The sequence below is a fragment of the Anolis sagrei genome, chromosome 2 (genome assembly GCF_037176765.1).
Source record: "Anolis sagrei isolate rAnoSag1 chromosome 2, rAnoSag1.mat, whole genome shotgun sequence".
NCBI lineage: Eukaryota > Metazoa > Chordata > Lepidosauria > Squamata > Dactyloidae > Anolis > Anolis sagrei.
This window is the reverse complement of record NC_090022.1, coordinates 206,548,862-206,570,927: the sequence shown is the minus strand read 5'-3', so window position 1 is coordinate 206,570,927 and position 22,066 is coordinate 206,548,862. Positions and strand designations below refer to the sequence as shown.

General features: G+C 40.3%; 1 protein-coding gene and 1 pseudogene across 1 annotated transcript in view; one reads left to right on the top strand and one right to left on the bottom strand.

Moving 5' to 3' along the window:
- The window catches only part of LOC132765418 (kinesin-like protein KIF23), a 33,158-nt pseudogene extending 32,540 nt beyond the window's left edge, over positions 1-618 (bottom strand).
- A 9,575-nt stretch (positions 619-10,193) lies between these two features.
- The window catches only part of SHOC1 (shortage in chiasmata 1), a 50,615-nt gene continuing 38,742 nt past the window's right edge, over positions 10,194-22,066 (top strand). The window contains exons 1-4 of the mRNA XM_067464355.1: positions 10,194-10,238; positions 14,058-14,187; positions 16,044-16,125; positions 20,144-20,337. Of these exons, the coding sequence (XP_067320456.1) occupies positions 10,194-10,238; positions 14,058-14,187; positions 16,044-16,125; positions 20,144-20,337 (451 nt within the window). The remainder of the gene's footprint in view (positions 10,239-14,057; positions 14,188-16,043; positions 16,126-20,143; positions 20,338-22,066) is intronic.

Genomic DNA, 22,066 nt, shown 5'->3' with positions numbered 1-22,066 from the left:
ACCCACAGGTTGAGAACTACTCGAATTCTCTCTTTGGCCATCTGTTTCTAAATACATTACCACAATTTAAATATCATAATTAGTATACTTATTATTCAGTGTATAAATACGATCCTCCTTGAACATTTCAAAAGCCAGCAATAAATACAAAATAGATCTAATTTAATAAATGTGATCTATTTAATAAAATAGATAATAAAAGCATATCTCTGTTCTGAGAGTCTAATAGGGTCTCTAAAGCATTCAGTGTCTACTGACTGCTAAAACCATACTGTTTCTAGGGCTATGGCTTCTGCTTCTACTGGTGTCTGAAAGCATACTGTTTCTAAAATGGAGTCTGAGTCTTGAGCAATCCCAGATCTGATCACATGATCTGCAGCCCCTCCCACAACATAGTTAAGGAAAACAACATACCAACACACACATATACAATACAGTAAGCAATCTGAATTATATACATAACACATAACTAATGGGGGCTTGAAGAAGGTTGCTATTTCCAACAGTAACTGCTTTTTATACACATTTAAAGACACAGGGGACAAATTGCCTCTGCTCTACCTTGAGCAGTTCACTTCCTTGTTTACCACCTTGAAGCTTGAAGTTTCCAACACCCATATAGACCCATATGTGAAGTGTTCATTTCTGATGATCCTATATTGTTCCACATCACTAAAAAGCAGCTATGGATTCAGTATAGCAAATCTGTCTCTAAGCATGTCATAATGTCATGAACATGTAATTGCCAAAAGGTATAAACTTCTTTTGAAACTTGAAAAGGAAGAACAAGAAGTTGAAGATTGTATTAAAAAACGGATTGAGAACTCTGATTAAAACATAGAGGTGGACCAATGGGAAAATATGGGTTGGAGTTTACAGTATATTTTGTTCTCAAAGAGATTTTTTAAAATAAAGTGATGAATTGTTGCTCAGAAAAATTTCTAAAATGTATAAATGTTTTCTAATATTTGTTGGAAATGTGAACAACATGAAGGGATGTTTTATCATTGGTGGTGGACATGTGAAAAAGCTACAAAAATGAATTCAAATATTCATATAGAGGATTTCAAGGATTAATATTTAATTAAAAGCAGAAATTCTTTTCTTTTGAGACTAATGGATGTACAATGGGAAGATTGCTTTGATATGTCTGTGCCAGCAAGACTGTTGCATGGGCATGATGGAAGAATTCAATGCTTCCTACTATGGAAGAATTGTTGTTGAAACTGATGGATTTAACAGAAATGGACAAATGGCTTGGTTTGATTAGCGAAAGGTCTTTAGGGATATTTCTCAAACAGCCAGCACTTGTCACTGTTAATTTGAAGTGATTTGATTTCATTATGGACAAGATAACTGTTGGCACTCTTTCCTCCTGAAGCAAAGGTCAGGCTAGTAAATTGGATACAGATTCATCACAAACAGTCTTCTTCCTTTCTAAGCCAATCTCATCAAGCCAATCCATTTAAACAACACTGATAGATTATACCACCAAACTCCAGCGCTCTATTGAAAACCACTGTGAGTCATGTCTTTCTCATTTTACCCCGCTCACTCACCATATTTAGAAACTGGTGGGTTTGGTAGTAAAAAAAATAAAAGTGGATTGTACTAATTAAATTTAATTGTAGCTAATCAAATGTTATTTGTAAGGGGGAAAGTGTTTAAAGCTTTACACGAGACTAAATACAATTAGGAGCAAGGCTACACAGGCATGAAAATCTGGGCTCTCCTGGAATTGACTTCTGTCTGTCTTGACATTGTCTCCATATTTTTGTGAGTATCACAGGATATTCTGAGTTAAAATAGCTTTCCTCACTTCAAGTGAAGTTGTAGAAGATAAATAATCATTTGGCCACTTGAGTAATAACAAGACATCAATGTTTCTTCTTGCCAGCTTCCTCGATCTTTGATCTTTCCTGAGAATAAGGGTAGATTTTTGGTTCAGCCCTACCAGCCGCCCAAAGCAGATCATCCCATTAGATTACGTTCACAGGCAAAGATCTGTTGATAACTAATTGAGTCCTGTGCAGATGGTAGAGCTTAGCTGGAATTAGCTGGTTAATCTCTATGAGGCATATGTTCAGTTGCCAGAGAGCTGTGAGAAAGATGGCTAATCCAAACTCAACCGTTGCTGCCAAAAGAGGATCATCTCCTGCATATGAAAGAAACTACCTGCCTGCACTAATAGTTAGGACAAATTTGAAGGTAGAACGTTACATTGGCTGCAGTAGCATATTCTGTCGATTTTGCTTATAAAAGTAATGGTTTGGATATAGATGAGTTTGTTCGAGTCTCTCATCCAAAATATATAGAATACCCAACCATATTCCACTCTATAGTTTTTGATATCTCAGGGTGCATCTGCACTGTAAAATTAATACATTTTGACACCACTTTATCTGTCATGGTCCAATGTTGTAGTTTCACGAAGTCTTTAATACTTTCTGCCAAAGAGTGCTGGTGCCTTGCCAAACTATAAGGCCCAGGATTCTATAGCATTAAGCCATGCCAATCAAAGTGGTGGGAAACTATGTTATTTCTACAGCATATATCAGTGGTTCCCAACCTTTTTTTGGCCAGGGACCATTTTGACCAGAGACCTCTCCAACATTAAAAAGGGTTACAAATCAGTTTTTGGTCACCTTTGGATTTGGTTTGGTAATTTGGGGTGCTGATTCAGAAAATTGCATTGGATAGACCACATCAGCTTTAGTTACTGATACAGAACATATGCCATCCAGTAGTCGTCATCTGCTTGCGCACAGAAATACATACATTTAATAATCTAGAGTTGTTGTGTTAGTAGTACTCTTTCGTGGGTAGTCAGCCTCTCCTCTCCTGACATTCCTGTTGCCTTGACACTATAAGCTGGTTTCGTAACAGCAGTCGCTCTCATTCAAGTTCAATGTATTATGATCAACGACCAGCTTGAGAGAAGATGGACACAGTCCTGTACAAGCACAGATTTAAAGGTCGAGAGATTTAAAACTTTTGAAGCAACAGTGTAGTAATGGTGAGGCCGCTGAGCATATTTTCATTCTTGCAGACCACTCGTGGTCCACACACCACAGGTTGGGAACCACTGGCATAGACAGATACATTCGCTGCCAAGCTATTGTAAATTTCATCTCCCTTGAACTCAGCTGGTGGTGACGTCGATCAATTGGTGGAGCAGAGAAATGGCTGTTCTTGTGGACCCTAGACGATAAATAGAAGTAAGTCCTTTCTAAAAGACTGAAGTTCACCTAATGCTACTTCAGAGCTATAATTTAGTAATATTATGTGAAGATGGTGAAAGAGCCAAAAAAGAGATGAAAGGCTCGATGCTTCCATCTCAGAAGCATATTGTTTAGATCAGATTTGTTCTACATGCATTATTTTTCTACATGGTTTAACTCAGCTTTTCTGCAAAGCTGCCTTAAAACACTAATCTTTATATTCGATTTATTAAGCCTGGTTTGTATGTGCACATGATGAATTACTCATAAAACATTTATGTGGATTCATGCTTCAATGGGTATTCTAGTTAATGTACGTTAGGGCAACATAATGTACGTTAGGGCAACTTCCTACATAAAAATGTAGGAAGTTAAATCAGGCATAAGTCCTCTGTACGTGATCACATCTAAAGAAAAGCCCTAGGCACAGATGCAGAACCTTCGAAAAGTTACTTTGAAAATGTAAGTAACAGTTCTAATTCCCAAGCTGCAAAGTATAATTACCATTACAGGGGCATTAAAAATCTCCCATTATCTTCATATGTTCCAAGAGTTGTTAGTTAATTTTTGTTACCTTTTTAAAAGCTTTATGAACACTGCTACACTATATATATGGGAGCCCCCAGTGGGGCAGTGGGTTAAACCACTGAGCTGCTAAACTTGCTAGCTGAAAGGTCGCTGGTTTGAATCCAGGGAGCGGTGTGAGCTCCTGCTGTTAGCCCCAGCTTCTGCCAACCTATCAGTTTGAAAACATGCAAATGTGAGTAGATCAATAGGTACTGTTCTGGCGAGAAGATAACGGCGTTCTATGTAGTCATGCCGGCCACATGACCTTGGAAGTGTCTATGGACAAAGACGGCTCTTCGGCTTAGAAATGGAGATGAGCACCAACCCCCAGAATCAGACACGACTGGACTTAACGTCAGAGGAAAACCTTTACCTTTACCTACAGTAAATATAGCACAATCCCATGCAATATTCCTTCTGGCATTTAGTGAACCACGGTTCTTTAAAAGTAACTTAAACTGTGACACTGCACTGCCTAGTTATCTCTTATTCTCACAGTGAAATTATTTTATTAAATGACAATTCTAAACCTAATGTAATGTTTCTCCTTTCTTGGCTGCCCTTGTAACGGTCAGACATGTCACTGATATCTGCATGTTAAGAAGCTGCAACTAATCCAGTGTGTGACAATGTTATTAACCTTGTTTTATTGCCCAAGGGAGGGAGTGCTTGGACATATTTGATCAGGCTCTTGGGTGATAGTTTTTTAATTATTCCAAGTCCAAGCCTGAAGTGCTGCCTGAATTTGCTTTGGTGGTTTTAATTTAATAATTTAGCAATGAGAAATAACAGTTCTACTGAAGCTTACTACTATATCCTATGACATTATATCTGTAGTGCAGTGCCCTTGTTGTAGCATTTTGAGCACTGCTTTGCTTGCATGGGAAATTACCACAATCCCTGATGTGTTCCCATTTCTTGGGAATTGGAATGTATATTATATGTTCCCAAACAGTGGGCTAGTGTTTTATATTCCGGAAAGGCAGTCCCCAAGTTACAAACAAGTAAGGTTCTGGAGGTTTGTTCTTAAGATGAATTTGTTTGTAAGTCAGAACAGGTACATTTTTAAAGTGAAACTCCAGTCTATCTCTATCTATCTATCTATCTATCTATCTATCTATCTATCTATCTATCTATCTATCTATCTGGGTTATCTGAAAAAAATCATTTTTTTATTGTACAAAATGCCTAAGGTTGTGGGTGAACTACAACTCACATCATGCACAAGTTAACCCCAAGAAACTCCATCAGGACTTAACATTTGTTATGTTGGCCATGTTGGGGTTCAGTGTGCTCTCTGGCTGCAGGGTAAACTACAACTCCCACTATGGCGAGTCAGTTCCCTCAGACCCCTCCAGTCGAGCTAGTTAGTCATGGGGGTTCTGTGTGCCAAGTTTGGTCCAGGTCCGTCATTGGTGGAGGTACCCCAGGTGGCGCAGTGGGTTAAACACCTGTGCTGGCAGTCTAAAGACCGACAGGTTGCAGGTTCGAATCCAGGGAGAAGCAGATGAGCTCCCTCTATCAGCTCCAGCTCCTCATGCGGGGACATGAGAGAAGCCTCCCACAAGGATGATAAAACATCAAATCATCCGGACGTCCCCTGGGCAACGTCCTTGCAGACGGCCAATTCTCTCACAATAGAAGTGACTTGCAGTTTCTCAAGTCGCTCCTGACACAACAAAAAAAAATTGGTGGAGGTCACATTTTCTCTGGTTGTGGGTGAACTACAACTCCCAGAAAGGAAATTCAGTCCGTCCGTCCCCAAACCCCTCCAGTAATCAAATTTCAGTATATCAGGTATGTGTGCCAAGTCTGGTCCAGATCCATCGGTGTTTGAGTTCACAGTGTTCTCTGGACGTAGGTGAACTACAACTTCCCCAAATCAAGGAGAATTCTCCCCAAATATCTTGAGTATTTTTGCAGGTCATGGGGGCTTTGTGTGCCAAGTTTGGTCCAATTCAATCTTTGGTGGAGTTCAGAGTGAACTATAAATCCCAGTACCTACAACTGTTTGTGGATGTTATATTTTGTAATGTCCTTAAGAGTAGAACAAAATAAATAATGTAAATAGTTATTATGAAGCTCTGTTGGCACAAAATACACAACTGATGCAGGATTGGGATCAAGTAAATTCATGAAATCATCAAACTCAGTCCACATGTATTGCTGAAGGCTTTCATGGCCAGAATCACTGGGTTGTTTGGCCATGTACCAGAAGCATTCTCTCCTGACGTTTCACCCACATCTATGGCAGGCATCTTCAGGGGTTGTGAGATCTGTTGGAAATTAGGCAATTGGGTTGTTGTAGGTTTTTTCAGGCTATATGGCCATGTTCTAAGGAAGTGAACATGTGAACTACCTCTGAGGATGCTTTCCATAGATGCAGGCAAAACGTCAGGAGAGAATGCCTCTAGAGCATGGCCATATAGCCCCAAAAAAACTACAACAACCCAGTGATTCCAGCCATGAAAGCCTTCGAAAATAAATAGGCAAGTGGGGTTTATGTATCTGTGGAATGTCCAGGATGGGACCACTGTGAATGTCGCAGTTGGCCACCTTGATTAGCATTTAATGTCTATGCAGCTTCAAAGCCTGGTTGATTGCTGCCCGGAGGGATCCTTTGTTGGGAGGTCCCAAAGGATGTTTATATATCTGTGGAATGCCCAGAGTGGGAGAAAGATCTCTGAGGAAGCCTACCATAGATGCAGGCGAAATGTCAGGAGAGAATGCTTCTGGTATATGGCCATACAGCCCAAAAAACCTACAACTCAGTCCACATGGCTTTTCTTGAGCCATGCAGTAATTGTACAACAACGGGCCCTCCCAATTTAGGACTGTGTGGCATAATGATTTGTGTCTTGGACTACGACTCTCAAATGCCCCAGAACAAGGGTCTGTCCACACTGCACGGTTATTGTGCTATTATTCTGCTATAATATCCATGATTCCATCCTGTGGATTCTTAGAGTTTAGAGTTTGGTGAGACTCTAGAAGCCTTTGGCTGGGAATTGAAAGTAGGCCTGGGCCAACTTGGTCCGTCCAGGTGTTGTGGACTTCAACTCCCACCATTCCTTACAGCCTCAGGCCCCTTCCTTTTGCCCCTCAGCCGCTTAAGCGGCTGAGGGGCAAAAGGAAAGGGCCTGAGGCTGTGAGGAATGGTGGGAGTTGAAGTCCACAACACCTGGACAGCCCAAGTAGGCCCAGGCCTGATCCAAAGCCTTTCTAAACTGCAACTCCTAGGATTCCAAAGCATGGAATTGTTACTGTAGAAGGGGCCTAAATCCCCAATTGAACACATTCAGCAATAAAATGGCTCCTCTTTTCCATCCAAATCCCACCCCTTGGTTTCCTATAGTGAGTGAGTGAGGAGGAGGTGGCTTCAAAGGGACCTCCCCCTTCTGCTGTTTCACTCCATTAATGGGAAAGGGAATGGAGATATTCCTTCATGGCCTATCCAACTAGGTTTATTATCTATCTATATATCTGTAAAAGCAAATAACACATGCTACAGAGAGGCGGGTAAATTATTATTATGTGTATATAACTCAAGGCCCTTCCACACAGCCCTATATCCCAGAATATCAAGGCAGAAAATCCCACAAGATCTGCTTTGAAGTGGAATATATGCCAGTGTGGACGCAGGGCCCTTCCACACAGCCCTATATCCCAGAATATCAAGGTGGAAAATCCCACAAGATCTGCTTTGAACTGGAATATTTGGCAATGTGGACTCAGGGCTCTTCTACACAGACCTATATTCCAGAATATCAAGGCGGAAAATCCCACAAGATCTGCTTTGAACTGGAATATTTGGCAATGTGGACTCAGGGCTCTTCTACACAGACCTATATTCCAGAATATCAAGGCAGAAAATCCCTCAAGATCTGCTTTGAACGGGAATATATGGCAGTGTGGACTCAGGGCCCTTCCACACAGCCCTATATCCCAGAATATCAAGGTGGAAAATCCCACAAGATCTGCTTTGAACTGGAATATTTGGCAATGTGGCAATGTGGGCTCTTCTACACAGACCTATATTCCAGAATATCAAGGTGGAAAATCCCACAAGATCTGCTTTGAACTGGAATATTTGGCAATGTGGACTCAGGGCTCTTCTACACAGACCTATATTCCAGAATATCAAGGCAGAAAATCCCTCAAGATCTGCTTTGAACGGGAATATATGGCAGTGTGGACTCAGGGCCCTTCCACACAGCCCTATATCCCAGAATATCAAGGCGGAAAATCCCTCAGGATCTGCTTTGAACTGGAATATATGGCAATGTGGACTCAGGGCTCTTCTACACAGACCTATATTCCAGAATATCAAGGTAGAAAATCCCACAAGATCTGCTTTGAACTGGAATATATGGAAGTGTGGACTCAGGGCCCTTCCACGCAGCCCTATATCCCAGAATATCAAGGTGGAAAATCCCACAAGATCTGCTTTGAACTGGAATATATGGAAGTGTGGACTCAGGGCCCTTCCACGCAGCCCTATATCCCAGAATATCAAGGTGGAAAATCCCACAAGATCTGCTTTGAACTGGAATATTTGGCAATGTGGCAATGTGGGCTCTTCTACACAGACCTATATTCCAGAATATCAAGGAGGAAAATCCCACAAGATCTGCTTTGAACTGGAATATTTGGCAATGTGGACTCAGGGCTCTTCTACACAGACCTATATTCCAGAATATCAAGGCAGAAAATCCCTCAAGATCTGCTTTGAACGGGAATATATGGCAGTGTGGACTCAGGGCCCTTCCACACAGCCCTATATCCCAGAATATCAAGGTGGAAAATCCCACAAGATCTGCTTTGAACTGGAATATATGGCAATGTGGACTCAGGGCTCTTCTACACAGACCTATATCCCAGAATATCAAGGCAGAAAATCCCTCAAGATCTGCTTTGAACGGGAATATATGGCAGTGTGGACTCAGGGCCCTTCCACACAGCCCTATATCCCAGAATATCAAGGCGGAAAATCCCTCAGGATCTGCTTTGAACTGGAATATATGGCAATGTGGACTCAGGGCTCTTCTACACAGACCTATATTCCAGAATATCAAGGTGGAAAATCCCACAAGATCTGCTTTGAACTGGAATATATGGAAGTGTGGACTCAGGGCCCTTCCACGCAGCCCTATATCCCAGAATATCAAGGTGGAAAATCCCACAAGATCTGCTTTGAAGTGGAATATATGGCAGTGTGGACTCAGGGCCCTTCCACGCAGCCCTATATCCCAGAATATCAAGGCGGAAAATCCCACAAGGCCTGCTTTGAACTGGAATAAATGTCAATGTGGACTCAGGGCTCTTCCACACAGCCCTATATTCCAGAATATCAAGGTGTAAAATCCCTCAAGATCTGCTTTGAACTGGAATATATGGGAGTGTGGACTCAGGAGCCGTCCGCACAGCCCTATATCCCAGAATATCAAGGTGGAAAATCCCACAATAACTGCTTTATACTTGGTCATTTGAGTCCACACTGCCATGTATCCCAGTTCAAAGCAGATAATGTGGGATTTTATTCTGCTGTGTGGAAGGTCCCTGAGATAACCCAGTTCAAAGCAGATATTGTGGGATTTCCTCCCTTGATATCCTGGATTATATGGCTGTGTGGAAAGGCCTTCAGAGGGCAAGGGGGGGGGGGATGCATCAATATTTCCCTCAAAATGAGGAGAATTGTCTATTGTAATTTTCCTTGAAGAGAGGAAGATTTCCCCTGACAAGAAAGGAATTTGTAGAACTGGGAGGTAAAATGTGGAAGACGCTTCCGGCTTTCCACACAGCCATATAACCCAGAACATCATGGCAAAAAATCCCACAATATCTACTTTGAACTGGATTATCTGAGCTCATGCTGCCATATAATCCAGTTCAAAGCGGATTTTATATGGCAGTGTAAAAGGGGTCTCAGACCCCCTCCACACAGTTGAATAAAATCCCTCATTTTCTGCTTTGAACTGGGTTATACTGGGGGGGGGGGGGGGGATGTGGAAGACGCTTCCGGCTTTCCACACAGCCATATAACCCAGAACATCATGGCAGAAAATCCCACAATATCTGCTTTGAACTGGATTATCTGATTTCAAAGCTCGGACTCGATAACCTAGGGCCCTTCCACACAGCCCTATATCCCAGAATATCAAGGCAGAAAATCTTACCCTAACCCTAACCCTTATCTGAATCCACACTCAGGTAATATTAGGTTGCAAATGACTCAATTCTTTTTCCAGCTTAAACGTTATTGGTCTTCTATAAACTGGAAGAAGGGAAAATAATGTTGAGTTTTTCTGTTCATGTACAGGATTTTTTGGCAACTCACATGTGCTTTTAAACATTTTTATTCCAGACCGGCTACACTTTTGAATACATCACAAAACAGGAAATACTATGTTTGCAGCTTTAAAGTATATTGGAGTAGACTATTTTTATGAGGTACGAACTTCTATATCTCTTTCCATTTCAAAGGTGTGTTAGATTACCTAAAGCAGATATCACTTTTTAGCATGGATAGCTAGTAAACAGAATATGCTTCAGTTCATTTTTTTATGTTGATAGCATGGCAAAATTTTAATATATAAAATACATACAATTGTAGCATTTGAAATAAAATATTTTGCATTTTATATATTTGTTCAATGCGTTCTGTGCATCTGCATCTCAGACCATGCAGTGAATCAGAAATGTAAAGCGTTCAGCATTCTTCTTTTTAGAAGGAAAAATGTGGTTTAGTATGTGAATCCATTTATTTTATTCTGCTCCAATATATGTGGAGAGCAGTGTTGATTTTCATATAACTTAGGCTATAAAACTGCAATAATATTCAATAGCTTGGCTTAGTAAGTTCTTAATAAGTTCTCTAGCAAGTCCTTGGGCTTTCAAAATTGCAATAATACTACACTTTAGTAAGGACTTGCTAGAGGACTAGTAATTCTAAAGCTGCTTCCTAAGCAGTAGGTCCACTGGAACATAGTTGGACTTATTTCCAAATTTAAATTATGAATTTTAAATTGATGTTTTATTGCCATGAATGATTGTAATGTGTATATTAATATTATATTGATGTGTTTTTAATTTATGCATTTTAAATGGTTTTATGTCTTTATCTCTTGTGAGTTAACTCTGTGTTGCACCCTGTCTCAAGCCTTGGGGAGAAGTGGGTAAGAAATAAATAAATAATAACAATACAAAAAATAATATAACAAAAATACAGTTTTAGTTAGATTTAAGTCCCATCTCCAAGACAACTCACTATAAAAATAAAGGCATTCCAAAATCCTCCCCAAACTTGAATACCAAAATACTTCTGGTCCTAAACATTCCAGATAAGTGATACTCAACCAATATTATATGATCTCAGGATAGTATAACATGAAATCATTTTAACCACTTTCAAATACAAACATATGAACAATAATAAATATTTTAAACAGATATTTTAAAGCTTGTCAAAAAATATGACAGATTGAAACAGGACAATTAAATGTTGTTAAAACACAGCAAATGTACAGGTATAGATACAGGGAGTCCCTAAGTTACAAACAAGATTGGTTCTGTAGGTTTGTTTTTAAGTTGAATTTGTATGTAAGTCGGAGCAGGTACTTTTTAAAGTGTAACTCTATCAGCTATCTATCTATCTATCTATCTATCTATCTATCTATCCACATACATATACACAGAGTAAGTTTCCCTAGGTAATTTTCAACTGTAAGCAAACAGTATCCCCCCCCCCCCCCCCCACCAATAATTGATATATATTTTCTGTTCGTCATGGGAGTTCTGTGTGTCATATTTGGTTCAATTCCATCATTGGTGGAGTTCAGAATGCTCTTTGATTTTAGGTGAACTATACATCCCAGTAACTACAACTTGCATATGTCAAGATCTATTTTCCCCCAAGAGCACCTCAAGAGCGCCCCTGGGCAAAATCAACTATACTGCGAATGCTTACTTTGCGTAATGGGTTGAGCCGCCCCTGCATATACACACACTTTGGATAGCATAGGGAAGAGTTAACACCCCAGTGATTTTTGTTTCTGACCATGATAGCTGGATTTTGAAAAAACTGGCTTGTTGTGGAAACCGTTGGCTTAGAGACCTGAAATACCTTTTCACCACAAACCATACTCTGTCCAGATAACCCAGTAAGTAAAAGTTTATTCAGAGAAGAGTATATAAAAATAAGCAAATCTAAAAAAGAGAATCAAAATTCAAAACGTTATTTCCAAATAGCCAAAATTCCAAAATCCTTTCAAATACAGTCTCAGAAGTCAATCCACAAATACATCTATAAACATGATAGCATGAATCCAAAGCAGGTAACTAATGCCACACATGAAACCAGAAACAGGAACAAACTTAGAAATTTGAATACATGAATCCAGAAACATAGGACCAGGAACTGAGAGCTGTTCTCCTGAATACAATGTTGCTCTAACAAAGGATTCTACCAGCAGAAAACCACTTAAAAGGTTTCAGTCCCTCCCAGGACATCATTTCTCACACACCTGCTTTTCCTCTAAGCCGCTGGGAAAAGCGAGTCTATCTCTTGTATGCTCTGCCTCTGAAGTCCCAAACGCCTTGATCTGGACAAACATTTTATTTATTTATTTATTTATTTATTATTTATTTATTTATTTATTTCACTTACTTATACCCCGCCCTTCTCACCCCGGGGGGGACTCAGGGCGGCTTACAGTGGAGGCACAATTAGATGCCCAAATCCATTGACAGTAGTACAAAATACAAGAACAATTCAACAATTAATTAAAACATCAATACATAATAAAATAATAAAACAATCTCATGCTAAAACAATCTCAAGCTCAGGGTTCAGAGTCCATATTTCGTTCCATTCCATTTATCCATATCTATCGTCAGATCCTTAGTTTAGTTGTTAGAATGACCAAAGGCTTGGTCCCACACCCGGTCTTCAGTTTTCTCCTAAACGTCAGGAGGGAAGTCGCCGATCTAATCTCCCCGGGGAGTGAGTTCCACAGGCGGGGGGCCACCACTGAGAAGGCCCTGCTCCCAGTCTCCGCCAGCCTCACTTGTGAAAGTGGCGGAGTCGAGAGCAGGGCCTCCCCAGAAGATCTTAAACTTCGAGATGGGACGTAGAGGGAGATCCGTTCGGACAAATACACTGGGCCCGAACCGTGTAGGGTTTTGTAGGTCAAAACCAGCACTTTGAATTGTGCTCGGAATTGGATCGGCAGCCAGTGGAGCTGACGCAACAGGGGGGTGGTATGCTCCCTGTACGCCGCTCCGGTGAGCAATCTGGCTGCTTCTCGCTGGACTAGTTGAAGTTTCCGAGCAGTCTTCAAAGGCAACCCCACGTAGAGTGCGTTGCAGTAATCCAACCATTTGTCTCCCATATTTCTCTCAGCCAGCACTTCAGGCAGAGTCTCATGAGAACTGATACTGCTTTCTCCAGTCTCATGGGAACTTCCAGGAGATTCCAAAACAACTCTCTCTAGGCCACCTCTATCCTTCTCTGGGCCCTCCAAATCTATCCCAGCATCTCCTTCCTCATCTTATGAGCACTCAGAATATGACTAGGCTGCAGCAGAAACAAGTACTGGTGATAAAGCCTCATTGGAACAACTTTTTCCCATGATAACTATTTCAGGAGTGAATTTCCCTTCTGAGGGATAGATTTTTCTCACTTCCTGCTGCCCTAACCTCCCCCCCCCCCCCATTTTTAACTCTGAGTTGTTTATAATCAGATGTTTGTAACTCAAGGACTTCCTTTATATAAAATTAACTAGGCTAAGAACCAATCTGGTCTCTGCATAACCATAGCAGGGAAGGTTCTCTCCCTGTCTTCCCACAGTTTATATCCCTCATCGGTGGGACACAAAGACATACACCTTCTGCAGACATTGGGTAGGTATATATGGAGAGCTATATCAAAATCTTAAAGAATTTAATGTGTGAGTGGGAGATGTGATTGGTCGTTGGGGTGTGCCTCACTGCTTGCAAACTGTGTTTTGCAGTTGGTAACAATCCCATGGACCCAGAAGCAAGTGGTCTTACACTCCACCAGGATATGAACAGAATCATTTGCACAAAATAACTGTGTACTCTGGCAAAAGGGAAATGCAACTACTGATGTAATTGTTTTGCAGTTCCAATGATGGGACTGTCTAGGCCAACTCACCATATTATTATGGTTATGTAGGAAGCAATTAATTACATAACATGAGGAAAGTTGGAACAACATTCATAACCACGTGGTACATTTTTCTTGTGCAGAAAGTGGCTAGAGAGAGACTTTCCTTTCAGTGCTTGGCTATTCACCTCCCTTCCTGTTTATACCAGGATAAAAATTATTATCATGATGGAGGTTTTGCTGATGATAAATATAGGAGACCCTGGACAAGAGGTATGTTATATCTCACTTGCAGATTTAATTTAGCTTTTTTAAAAATGTAAACAGTCGAGAAGAAGTGAAAGAAAAGGCTAGAGGGAACTTGGTAAGATCCGAGATGTCTCAGAATAACCTTGCCTACAAAATATATTACCCAATTAAAGCATTCTCTTGGCAGAATAGAATAGCTCAAAGCATTTCAGTAATAAAATCGCTGTTCCAGTTTGATGTCAATCCTATACATAGAAGCTATCTGCACATCAGTATGTATAAATGTATAATATATGTATGTATATTGCATTTATTTAATGTCAGGAAAGCCTGTTAACACCAGATGAACTGGCAAGATGTACAGGATGTATTTCTCAGTCATTCCAATTGCTATTTATTCTATTTCTGTTTGCAAACCACTCTTTATGATTTCAGTGTTGTCATTTTGTCTGAATGGGAACAAGGAGCAGGGATATTTTTTATTCAGTCTGAAGACAAGAAGTTGGTTGAGGAAGTAAAGACCTCAAAGGACAACACTACTAAGAAAAGGGCAAGATTGTAGATTAAGAAATGAACTGAAACTAAGTTGAGAAAGTATGAAGAAAGGAGAAGAGAAGGTGAAATTTCAATATCAAGAAGGGTCTGCACTGGTGTAGCAGAGCCAGGGTCCACAAGCTTGAATGCACTGGGATGTTTTTTAATCACCATTTGCCACTCTCATCAGGCTTTCTTGTGACATCTGGTAATTTCCGTGCCTGTGAGATGGTGAATCTGTGCTTGGTTTTAATTTGAGCTACAAAGGAACTTTCCAGAGTGCTGAACTTGCTGAAAATATTTGGGAGACTATTCTGCGGCATCCTGAGTAGGATCTTAAAAGTTCAGACTAATTCCCAGAGCTGATTCCCTACCCAAAAAACATGGAAGCCACCAACCGCCATAGCTTCTCTGTTCCAATGGACTTTGCTGTACTGTCGTCACAGAAAGTGGGGGGATGGATTATTCTCACTGGTGTGAGCAAACACTGTTGTAATGGACAGTATGTTGGAATGGATGAACTATTATTTAAATTATATCCCACCTTTCTCCCAATATAGGACTTCAGTGCATGTGAGGACACCTAGAAGTAGTTTGTGGATGAAAGCTGCATTTTCAGATTCTCATGTGGCATAGTATCATGGTGAATGCTTTACACATCAACACTAGTAATTTCGAAGTTTGGCTGTTGGTGATGCTTCTTGTAGATAATAGCTGTTGTAATAGCATGTAGGAGTAGATTAGGCGTTCCTGGCTCCCATTGAGCAAGCTTCCTCTCATACACTTTAGCCTCATTTCTTTCCTCTGCTGCCTGCTTGCTTACTTTGACCTCTTTAGGATCGGTTCAGCCAGTACTCATCATTGATTTATAAGATCATCCTTTTTTTCATGTCAGGAGCGACTTGAGAAACTGCAAGTTGCTTCTGGTGTGAGAGAATTGGCCGTCTGCAAAGACGTTGCCCAAGGGACACTGGATGTTTTGTGGTTTTACCATCCTTATGGGAGGCTTCTCTCATGTCCCTGCATGGGGAGATGGAGCTGACAGAGGGAGCTAATCCATGCTGTCCCTGGATTCAAACCTGCAACCTGTCAGTCTTCAGTCCTGCTGGCACAAGAGTTGAAACCCTTTGCGCCACCGGAGGCTCCTCAAGATTATCCTGTACTTGCTGGAGTCCTCAGGTCTTTTAAAGGGGGCACCTTTGTATTTTGCCTAGTAATTCCTTTGATCTACTTCTGCTTTCATTAATTAGAATTATTCTTCCTTGCAGAAAACAAAAATAAAGACATTATTTTGATACTGCCTCTTTTGAACTGTTATTGCCATCTTTTCTTTTATTCTGTTGTAGTTTCCATTGATTCCACTCAGATGACATTTACTGTGCTTGATCTTTGGAAGAAATGTCTCTACATAGAAGATTTCTTGGAGAAGTGAGTCATCTTAATTTATAGTTAGTGTCATTTGTGACAGTTTACTATCTAATTAATTCATTTAGTCAAAGTGAATAGTTATAGTCAAGACAGATTGTATATATGTATGAATCACTTGGAATTAGGCTTGTGTCTTTAAATGAGTAAATTATGTGATGGACTTTGGTCTGTGAGATGTGTGTTCAAACTGTATTATTCCGTAGCCTCTATGGCCCCTTTAACACTGTTATATAGAATCCAGATTATCTACTTTGAACTGGATTATATAGAAGTGCAGACTTGTATAATCCAGTTCGAAGCAGATAACCTGCTTATCTGCTTTGATAATCTGGATTATATGGCAGTGCAGAAGGTGTCTAGATCCCTCTAGTTAGTACTACTACTACTACTAATAACAATAATAAGTATCAACCACATTGTGCTTCTGAAGGAAATAAAGATTCAAAGCTATTGTTTATTTTGCTATTCGATACATGTTTGAAACTAAAAATATTTCTTGTTTGCACTTGGTATATACAGATAGAAATACATATGTCATAAGTGCCAATTTATATTTAACATTCTTGTGTTTTGGGTTGCTGTAGGTTTTTTCGGGCTATATGGCCATGTTCTAGAGGCATTCTCTGCTGACGTTTCGCCTGCATCTGTGGCAAGCATCCTCAGAGGTAGTGAGGTCTGCTGGAACTAGGAAAATGACCAACAGACCTCACTACCTCTGAGGATGCTTGCCAAAGATGCAGGCGAAACGTCAGCAGAGAATGCCTCTAGAACATGGCCATATAGCCCGAAAAAACCTACAACAACCCAGTGCTTCCGGCCATGAAAGCTTTCGACAATACATTCTTGTGTTTTGTTTGTGGTGGGAACAGCCTCATTTAAACTTCATCACACTGGAGAATAAATGCACTTAAAATCCGGTTTCTGCCTTCTACAGAATTCTGGGATTTATAGTTTAATGAGGCTATCAAAAGCTCTTTCCTAAACTACAAACCCCAGAATTCTGCAGGAGCTAGCAACCGGATTTAAAGTGAATTCATTCTCTAGTGTGATAAGGCCCATAATGGAAAAATGTCAAGGACCTTTCAAATTATATGGTCTGCTTTTGGTTCATTTTCTACACAAGCAGACATTCGTGTTGAGTATAAAAGTACTTTCACATCCGTCACAAGAATACCTACTTCACGTTTCAGTCTGCTACATATGTTTGCCTAGAGCCTACACGTGCAAATCCAATACATGCTGGCCTGGAACATTCAAACAATATCCCACAGATAACGCAAAAATTGCCCATGCAGTCTGGATCTAAATGTGTTCAATTGCATTACACCACAATGGGCGAGCCCAGGCAGACTTGATTATGAAGGGCAAGATGCAGTTTTGCTTTTCCCATCATATTTACCATCTTGGTGAGACCATTGTTCCAACATTCACATGAGTCTTACAGAAGCAATAGGGAACTCATAATTTTCCAGATGTTGCTGGACGGTGCCTTCTATCATCCTTCAACATTTTCATTTTATCTAAGTACAGGCATTCCCCAAATTACAAACATCTTACAAACAATGCATAGTGAGAGAAATTTCCCCCTTGGAAGAGAAATCCACTCCTGGAAGAGTTATCATGGGAAAAGGTGTCTCAACTGGAGCTTTCACTCCAATCCTTTTTTCCACAACAAGCCAATTTTTTCAAAATCCAATTATCATAGGAACGGAAAGTCCAGTTAAATCTTCTGAACTGCGGCAGAGATAGCAAAACAAACTGGGCTCCTTGGTGGCGCAGTGGGCTAAACCACTGAGCTGCTGAACTTGCTGACCAAAAGGTTGGCAGTTCGAATCCGGAGAATAGGGTGAGCTACCACTGTTAACCCCAGCTTTTGCCAACCTAGGAGTTCGAAAATATGAAAATGCGAGTAGATCAATAGTACTGCTTCTGCGGAAAGGTAACGCCGCTCCATGCAGTCATGCTGGCCACATGACCTAAGAGGTGTCTATGGACAATACCAGCTCTTTGGCTGAGAAATGAACAAATTCAACTTAGGAACAAACCTACAGAACCTATCTTGTTCATAACTTAGGGATTGCCTGTATACTATGAGAATGAGGATTTTCCATTATTGAGTGCCATTGTTTGGGAACCAATGTGATTTAATGGTTTGTGCGTTTGACTATGAGTCGAGACCAGGATTTGAAATCCCTGCTCAGCTATGGAAACCCACTAGTTGACCTTGGAAACATCACACTTTCTCATCTTTAGAAAAATATAAAGGAAAAACCTCTCCAAATGAATCTTGCCAAGAAACCTCTAGGTTAAAGGTTAAAGTCATTGTGGGTCAGAAACAACAATTAATATGTGTGCTTTGTAGTCTACAAAGCAAGCAAAACTTTAAAAAGTACACTTTATGATATTATATCTCAAAATGAAGGATGAAATCATAACGTTTTAGCCATTGAAGCTATGTGTTTATTCTTAAATAAGACGGACAGACAAATCATACGATGACCTTGTTTTTTAAAATGTAATTAAGATACTTTAATGGATTTTCAAAAAAAGATTACTCAATAGAAAAAGAATTATAATCAGAATGTAAAAATAATTTTCTTAACATTTAGATTAGCTGTTTTCCATCTTCATGTTTCCAGGTGCTTTTATTTTAGCTGATATGAGAGACATGCTATTTTTGTACACCACATAGATTCAATTAATGCTTTTCATAGGTTGACCTTGGTTCTTCTTGTCTCTTGCATTTACTTAATTCTGAAGATCATATTGACTTTCTGCTGACATTACTGTTATTAAGCCAAGAGTTTACTTAGGGAGTCAAGTAAATTAAGTTTCAGACAAGCTGTAATAGTAACTGGCAAAGTCAGTAAAGCAGGCAAATTAAAAAGCAAGAGGCATGGTCCTTAGATCAGTTTATTTAGAAAGGCAGGACATCATATCCACTGTGATCTCATCAAAGGTCCCCAATATGCCTTTGGGACGTTCTGTGGCTGTAGGAGTCGAGTCTGTAAGCCCAATGGTAGAGACCAAAGTATAGTTTTCCAGAGCATTATGAGATATTTGTGACAGGAGAATCCTTGAATTTGCTGGTTCCAAAGACTTCTTGCATCACCAGCAGACTTCTTAATCAAAGCCATTAATTGACAGGCTACCACTAATATTGGAAGTTAACTTCTCCATTTCATTGCAAGAGGAAATTTAAAGGAAAAGGAGAAAGGGTGTCCTCTTTTTCTTTTTCAAACTTTTGGGATGGATCTTTTCCCACCTCCACCTCCTTAGGTAAAGGTTTTCCCCTGACATGAAGTCCAGTCGTGTCCAACTCTGGGGTTGGTGCTCATCTCCATTTCTAAGCCAAAGAGCCAGCGTTGCCCATAGACACTTCCAAGGTCATGTGGCTGGCATGACTACATAGAGCGCCGTTACCTTCCCGCCAGAGCAGTACCTATTGATCTACTCACATTTGCATGTTTTCAAACTGATAGGTTGGCAGAAGCTGGGGCTAACAGCAGGAGCTCACACCGCTCCCTGGATTTGAACCAGCGACCTTTCAGTTAGCAAGTTTAGCAGCTCAGTGGTTTAACCCACTGCCCCACTGGGGGCTCCTCCTTAACACTGAACGGTTTAACCAACTGCACCACCTCCTTAACATCACAAAAATTAATTTGGATATGTGCAGCTTAGAGGGAGTAAAGTTGACAAACAGTTGGATGCTGGTACTTAACTCTGAAACACCACTGGCTTAATCAGAACATATTTTAAATCACAAGCATCAACAGGGCACATAATGAGTATTACACGGTGAAATACAGTAATTTTGTTTTATTTTGTTTTAAATTATTGCTCTTTTAATGTGATAGTTTTGAAATGATTAGTTTTTAGCAGCATTGTGCTCTAATCTATGTAAGTCACCTTAGGTTTCATATTAGGTGAAATGCAGTCTACAAATTATCATAAATAAATGAGGGTAGTTGGACAATTTACTTGAATGTACTAAACAGATTAACTTTCCCATCTTCAGGAAACCCATTTCAAGCACTTGCTTCCACATTCATAATGAAGATATTGAAATTGTCCCAAGTTCAAATCCATGTTCGCAGTATGATATAGAAGAGGCATATATGCTTACAAAGGATGGTGAGAAGCAAGAATTTATTTCTGCGAGTGATTTGCAGTCTGGTTCTGCTCCAGTATTAGTTAAAGAGCAAGGAAAAGGTAAGTGATATGTGCTTTGCATTTTTGTCTGTGCAGCCTGGCACCCAAAAAAATTCCTGGCAGCTTAATTGATGCTTTGTGGCTTTCCCCATTCATTCATAACTTCATCCTTTTAACCTAAATGATTTCACAATCACAACATTTTCCTTTCTTGGTTTGAGGCATACATGTCATGGATGGCACCATTTTTAATTTTTAAAAAGTGATACAAATGTCTTTCTTCTACAGTCAGCTGAGGCAGTTGATTCCTTCCTCTCTTAATTCTTTCTCATGCTCTTTCTTCCTAATCCCCAAAAATTCTGGTTAAGTACCATATACGCTTGAGTTTAAGGTGAACCGAAAATAAGCCGAGGCACCTAATTTTGCCACAAAAAATGGGAAATGCAGCAGCTACTGGTAAATTTCAAAATAAAAATAGATACCCATAAAATTGGATATGTTAAATTTTAAAGTTTTTAAAATGTGAGAGTAACTTTATGTGTTCAAATCAGTGTTTACAAAAATATTCAAAACAGAGATGGGGAAAATTCAGTTTTATCTTCTCCTGAATACAAAGTTGAGAAACTTCATTTCAAAGCAGATAAATATTGATTGATGCTTAATGTATCATGCTCAATGACTTCTCCACAGTCTGCCCCCCTTGACCTCACAGGGGCTGTGCCTGCATCTCAGGTTTTGGATCTGAAATCTGAGAGCCTGGAATGCTCCTAATTTGGCAGCCCTATTTATCAGAAAGAAAGAAAAAGGAAAGAACACTCATCCAGTTGGCCTGCATTTCTACAAGCTTTTTCTTTGAACATATTTTCACTCAAAATCACAAACAATTGTGGCTTTTGTTATGCTGTGTGAAGCTAGGGTTGCCAGACTGAAAACTGGAAATGGGTCCTGGACCTTTACTGGAGATTCCTGTGTAAGAGAGGAAATTGCTTGGCATGCAGCAGTCATTAAAGCTACAAAGTCTCTCCAGTTTTCATTCTGGCAATGTTATATAGTGCCCAATATGAATTCCATATTTTGCCACATCTGGGATGCTGGTTACAAGACACACACCCCTTTTTTAGAGCTTTAATTTTAGCCAAAAGGAAATTATGATTCAAGATAGATAAAGGTAAAGGTTTCCCCTGACATTAAGTCTAGTTGTGTCTGACTCTGTGGGGTGGTGCTCATCTCCATTTCTAAGCTGAAGTGCCGGCAATGTCCGTAGACACCTCCAAGGTCATGTGGCCAGCATTACTGCATGGAGCGCCACTCCCTTTCTGCTGGGTAGACCTACTGATCTACTCATAATTGCATGTTTTCGAACTGCTAGGTTGGCAGAAGCTGGACCTAACAGCGGGAGCACACCCTGCTCCCCGGATTCGAACCACCAACCTTTTGGTCATCAAAATTCATTAGTTTCTAAAATTGAAGCTTAAAAGGGGAAATGTATCTTGAATCATGGCCCCCTGGTGGTGCAATGGGTTAAATATCTGAGCTACTGAACTTGCTGATCGAAAGGTTGGCGGTTCAAATCCGAGAGCAGGGAGAGCTCCCGCTGTTAGGTCCAGTTTCTGCCAACCTAGCAGTTCAAAAACATGCAATTTTGAGTAGGTACTACTCCGGCAGGAAGGTAATGATGCTCCATGCAGTCATGCCGGCCACATGACCCCAGAGGTGTCTACAGACAACGCCGGCTTTTCGGTTTAGAAATGAAGATGAGCACCACACCCCAGAGTTGGATACAACTAGA